General features: G+C 33.6%; 1 protein-coding gene across 1 annotated transcript; it reads right to left on the bottom strand.

Annotated features, from left to right (window-relative positions):
- Window positions 1–332: 332 nt before the first annotated feature.
- On the bottom strand, window positions 333–1,973 carry LOC126964878 (ubiquitin-conjugating enzyme E2 J1-like). Its single transcript, XM_050808196.1, has one exon. It carries the CDS (start codon window positions 1,812–1,814, stop codon window positions 1,074–1,076), a length of 741 nt encoding a protein of 246 aa, XP_050664153.1. The 5' UTR covers window positions 1,815–1,973; the 3' UTR covers window positions 333–1,073.
- Between the last annotated feature and the right edge of the window lie 4,491 nt (window positions 1,974–6,464).

Genomic DNA, 6,464 nt, shown 5'->3' with positions numbered 1-6,464 from the left:
TAACAGACTGCATCAAACTTGTCTCACATCTATATGTGAACACAAATGTGTTTTATACTTGTATAAAGACTTGTTAGTGACACAGTGTGAACAAAAGTATGTTTCAGACAATTGGAATGCATGTTTAAAACTTGTTTAAAAGGAATAATTATGTCTTGACAAGCATTCTACAAGTTATGTATAAAACAAGTTTTTGTCTTGTTTCTTGGTGTAAATGAGAGATAATATAGCTGGCCATCCGGGTTATGACAACTGTCAGAAATAAAATGTCAATGTATTTTTAATTTAGATTCAATAATGATGCAACAAGGATTAGGAAATATTAAAATATAATAGGTATATACTTTTATTTACAAAAATGAAATATACAATTGCATCAATGCACATTTACAAGTAAATGAATACAATTTTGAAGACATTATGACGGATTTCAATAAATTGTTAAACAAATGACAGTCTCTTGCTTTTACTATGATTCTTCTTAACATCTATTATGAATGATTAATTAATAATTTTACCCTAGAAAGATTATTATGAAATCTATGAAATTACTGTATTATGTTATTAAGCTGTTATACCAATATTTACTGGCAATAACATATTGGAATGCTACATATATTTCTTTAGACTTACCTTATACAATAAAGTTCTACAAAAAAATTATATAATACTTAAAAAAAATGTGCCAAAAATAATGTTTCATTAATCATTAAATGTAAACACCATCTGTGTGACATATTATAATTAAAAATAACTAAATCTTGCAAAGTTTAATGTGATGTAAACTATAATAAAGTACCAGAATGCATCTTAGGTACTATAATAATAAAATATAATATACAAAAATTCTAACATGTTTAAAGATAGTACATAATAAGTCAATCAATATTCAATTAAAGAAGAGATCGAAACTACAATACAAAATGTAATGCAAATAATATACTATTAATACAAAATAGTAATGTGTATTTTTTTTCAGGTATAAACATCAAAATTCACAGTTTATATTATAATAATTTGTTACAGTAAACATATACTTAGCAGTATATATGTGTCAGTAAGCATTCACAATTTTACAACTCTGTATTTTCAGGTGTATTCCATCGTCTGTATATAAATATAGCAATAGCTCCAACTAGCAACGCAACAATAATCTCAAGCAATTGATCTAAAAAGGTTGAGAATGAATCAACTGACTCCAATACTTGTGGTTCTGGTTCATAAGTCGGTTCCTCCAGAGGTTTTGCAGCCTGTTCCTCTTCACCTTTAAATGCAATCTGATTCATAGCAGTTTGTTCTTCCTCTGTCAAAGGTTTGGCTGCATTTGAGGATAGAAGTGATGCAGTTTCACCACATTCAGTGCAGACCCAACTAACTGACTGAGCAGCTAATGTTTTACGTTCGGCAGGTGTATAATCCAACGATCCAATAGTACCTTCAGAAGGAGTCGGCATAAAAGCTATCAGGGCTAACAGGGCTGTCCTTATTGACCATGATGGCTGCCAAGTCTCAGGGTGATGTCCTGATATAGACAAACAAATTTTTTTATTTACCTCAAATCTCCCATTTGGCGTTAAAAGAATAATATGAGGGGGATGCATAGGATATTCTTTAGGTAATAATATTCTACCATGATAAATACCACCCTCAAAATCTGTTCCCGGTGGACCTCTCACAGTGAAATGCCATTCAAACAGATTATCTTCTAAAGGCCTTGCACAATATTCCTCAGTCGCTTCCGCCAATTCCAAAGCCTCTCGCATCAATCTTTTCACTCCAGGGCACTTTGTGTTGTATTTGTCACTGATAGCCATTTTTGAACAACACTTTATTTTCTAAAATGACTAAGAAAAACTACGAAATTTAGACATGGACAAAATTAAAATTATGATATTTTGGGGTACGAATTTCGAGAAAAACGAAATATCTAAAACGCCAATCACAAAGTCACAGCTGTGTTTTGTACATCTACATTGACATAAATCTATTGTCTTTAGTCTAATTTTTCGGTATTTACCTCTATAGGTACTGTGTTTATAGAAAAAAGCGCGGGAAATGTTGAATCGATTGGTCGTTTTTTCTTTCGCTGAATTTTAATTTTTGATTTTATCAGTATTATTATAGTTTATTAGTGTAAATTATATTTAGTGTTAATATAATAGGTTTAGTTTTAGCTAGAGTCCAGGTAAGTTTTTATGTATAATATTATAATATGAACAAGCCGCCTGACTTGACCGCCCCGGGGGCTGAGATAGTTCCCCCGGCGGTTAATTACTGTCTCGACTACTAACTACTGAAACGGAAATGGACACGGATAGTTCTGTTTCCAAGCGTACAAGTCGCAAAAGATCTCAGTCGCAAACATCTGATGCTAACACCTTCATTGTAAATTCCAACTTAGAAAAGCATTTATTCCAAAAATTTCAAATAATGCGCATGGACTTTGTACGAGGAGTGCCCGAACGAATTGAGGATATTATTGAAAATGTGTCAGTGCCTAGTGGTATTGGTAAGGTTCTCAAGGTTAGACGAATAAATTATAAGACTATAGTGGAGGGTTTTCCTGTCTGGAAACCTACTCAAAATGTTGTTCTGACATTCGATGACCAGGTCCTGCCGGAACGTATATTCGTTTGTTTTTATTCCTTACCAGTAGAGCTATACACATACCCAACTATACAATGTTTCAATTGTTGTCGATTTGGACATACGAAATTGCAATGCCGATCAAAATGTAAATGTTACAAATGCATTTCTGAACACACTGTTGACTCTTGTAGTGTAAATGAGGAGAATGTTACTTGTTGCTAATGCTCAGGTAATCATTTTGCTATTGGTAGATCTTGTCCAGAGTATGACCGTGAAAAATAAATTAAAATTTCTATGGCACAAAAATGCATCTCATATGGGGAAGCAGCAAAATTGATTCCTCATATTAATAAATCCTATGCTTATATAGCAGGAAGAACCTCAGTTTCTTATAATACTCCAGTCCATCTATCTACTCGCCCTCATTCATCTCATCAGTCACAGCCAAATAGTTCATATAGGAAAACAATCTTTAGAAATCGTCGTACACCCCCTAAATCAAATAATGGTTATGATCAAGAGGCTTATCAAAATATAATCAAAGAATTTCACACTCCTGCAGTCCAAGATGGCTGTGCATTGGAAAATACTTCCAAATTGACTACATCAGATATTATTCAAATTCTCATTCAGACATTAACCCAGTCGAATATTAAAATACCGTACAACGTTGCGTCTATAATCGATATGTTCAACCATCCAGAAACCCTTAAAAATGGCAGTACTTCAAAAAATTCTACAATCGAACTGTAGAAGTGCAGTTTCTAAAAAAATGAAATAAAATACTTAATAAACAAGTATAAGGCTTGTTTATTTGCACTCTCTGAGACTTAGCTTAAGCCAGGCTCCCCTTTCAAAATCCACGGATTTTCTTGCTTAAGAGAGGTCTGATGGGTATGGTGGTGCCGCTTTACTTTCTACAGAAAACAGAAACACTATCTCTTTCTATCCTCTCTCACTTCCTACCTATATCATTTTTCCGTGGTAGCAGCACAGATTAATAATATTTGTGTAGTTTCTATATATATTCCTTCCGCTTCTTCTTAAGCTCTTCACTACTTTAACAATCTTATCACACGTCTTCCTCGTCCTTTTACAATTTCAGGAGATTTCAACTCCCATCATATTTCTTGGGGATGTTCTATCTCTACATATTGTGGTGAAATGTTGTTAGACATACTTGATTCTCATAATATTTGTATACTTAATTCTGGTGCTCCTACCAGACGCTCAGGACCAAACGAAAATATCAGTGCAATAGATCTTTCTCTTTCTTCGCCAAGTTTAGCTTCATGTATATGGCATACGCTATCAAGCTCACATGGAAGTGATCATTTCCCAATTGTTGTTTCATTTCCTACTAATGATTCGCGTTACTTACAAAATTCTTACAGGAAGCCACGTTTGAAATTTAAACTCAAAAATGAAAAATTATGGGATAAATTTAAAAGAGCCGTAGACCTTAATATTTCGAGATTTACCTAATTTATCGCATGGAGTTAATAATTGTAGCAACGCATTTACAAGTGCGCTACTACAAGCTGCAGATGAAACATTCCCTTTGAAAAAGTCACCTAGTCGCCATATCCCTTCTCCACCTTGGTGGGATAAAGAATGTACGGAAATAGTTAAATTAAGAAAAGAGGCTGAGAAACGGTACAGTAGAGACATGTCAGACGAGAACTTTAGCGGCGTGTCTGATACTATATCAGGTGCACGCAAACTAGTAAAAGAAAAAAAATGCAGGCATGGAAAAAATTTTGCCTATCTATTTCTCCTCATGTTAATCCATCTATTGTTTGGAAAAATATAAGACGATTTAGAAATGGTATCAGTGATAATCGTATTATATTATTAGCTCCAAATTTAAGCGAAATATTTCTGGATCGTCTAGCTCCCACTTCAGTTCCGGAACACAACCTTTTTTGTAGTAATATTGCTTCGTACATCTTCCAAAACCAATGTATCATTAATTCTACCTTTACTATGCAAGAACTACAAAGTGCTTTAACTTCGATCAAAGACTGCCCCAGGTGAAGATGGTATTCCATATTCTTTTTTAGCAAACCTTAGTCAAGCTTCTCTTCAGTATTACTTGGATTTAATTAATAAAATAATTCTATCTGGCAATGTTCCGCCTTCTTGGAAATCGCAAATTATTATTCCCATTCTTAAACCAGACAAGTCACCGAGTCTAGCATCATCATATCGCCCAATAGCATTATCATCTGTAATCGCAAAAGTTGCTGAGAATTTGGTAAAAATCGTCTTGAATGGTTCATTGAAAATCGTGGAATACTACCCGTATCATAGTTTGGATTCAGGAAAGGTAGGAGCACTTTGGATAGTGTGGGTACTTTTACAACAGATATACGATTGGCTTTTACACGTAATGAATCAGCTATTGCAGTCTTTTTAGACTTGCAATCAGCTTATGATAATGTCAATATGCATATTCATCAATATAAAATAATTAAACTTGCTATTCCGGATATTCTAACAAACTTTATTATAAACCTTCTGTCAGGTAGAACAATAAAACTTGGCCAACAACGGGATCAAAGTAGACTTGTGTGGAAAGGACTTCCACAAGTATCTGTACTCAGTCTGATACTTTTTAACCTATATACCTACTCATGACTTGGAATCTTCACTTCCGAACTCTATTAACATGCTTCAATATGCTGATGATTTAGTAATATATGCAATGGGTAACACATTTAGTTCATTATGTAGCCGAATATCAAATTCCTTAGATTGTTTAAAACTTTGGATGGATGAAAATGGTCTCTGCATTTCACCTCTTAAAAGTTCGGTAGTTATCTTCACGCGTCAACGCTTACATCCTCCAATTTTCATATTTTACGATAATCTTCGAATACCAACTAACAACCATGTCAAGTTTTTGGGAGTCGTTTTAGATTCAAAACTGACAGGAATGGCTCATTGTGAATACGTAGTTACTAAATGTGAAAAGCTTCTTAATTTAATGAGATGCCTCTCTGGTGTTTGGTAGGGTGCACATCCGTTTTCCCTGAAGCTACTTTGCAATGCTACAGTACGGAGTATCCTTGATTACGGAACCTTCTTGTTAGAGCCCTGTAATTTAGCAGGTCTAAGAAAACTAGATTTTATCCAATCAAAAGCTATGAGAATAATAATTGAAGCCATGAAATCTAGTCCTTTGAATGCATTACAAGAAGAGTGTAACGAACCCCCGCTTTATTTAAGGCGCCAGTTTTTGTCTGATCATCTATTTATTTATTTATTTAATAGGTACACACAACAGAATTACAACAAATACATAAAAAAATAAACTATCAGCTAAATACAAGATAGGCTGCATCTCCACGAGGGTGTGTACTCAGCATGTTTAGCATAAATTAATAACTATGCAAATACAACAGTAATAGCGATTTTAATACTAACTTTAGGTAATGTAGTATTATAAAAGAAAAAGATAGAGGGAATATATATTTGGACAAATAGAAGTGAATAATTATGGTAGTTATATTAAGATGCTTTTTTATTTTTTCGTGTTTTGCAATTTTCAAATAGCCCCTTGATAACCAAATTAAATACTCTCACGGATCTCATTGAATCATCAAGTTATTGGAATAACATGCCACTCCCTTGTTTGGTAAAAAGTTATTTGAGGTATAAATCGATTCACTATCCGATACATCGATCTCCAAAGCTTGATTTATTTAAATGTAAATATGAAGCCTTATCTACCATTCCAACTGTTCACTATCTTGCAAATATTGAAAAATATAATGCCAATAATTATTTTAATTCTGTTGTTAAAGAAAACTGGCCAGGATAGCATCATATTTATACCGATGCGTCAAAACACAAGTCAGAAGATTTTGTAG

The sequence above is a fragment of the Leptidea sinapis genome, chromosome 6, assembly GCF_905404315.1.
Source record: "Leptidea sinapis chromosome 6, ilLepSina1.1, whole genome shotgun sequence".
NCBI lineage: Eukaryota > Metazoa > Arthropoda > Insecta > Lepidoptera > Pieridae > Leptidea > Leptidea sinapis.
The sequence above is the reverse complement of the archived record's forward strand: the minus strand, read 5'-3'. Positions and strand labels throughout refer to the sequence as shown.

Coding starts and splice junctions, on each gene's coding strand:
- LOC126964878 (XM_050808196.1), bottom strand. CDS start 1,814: ATGGCTATCAGTGACAAATACAACACAAAGTGCCCTGGAGTGAAAAGA.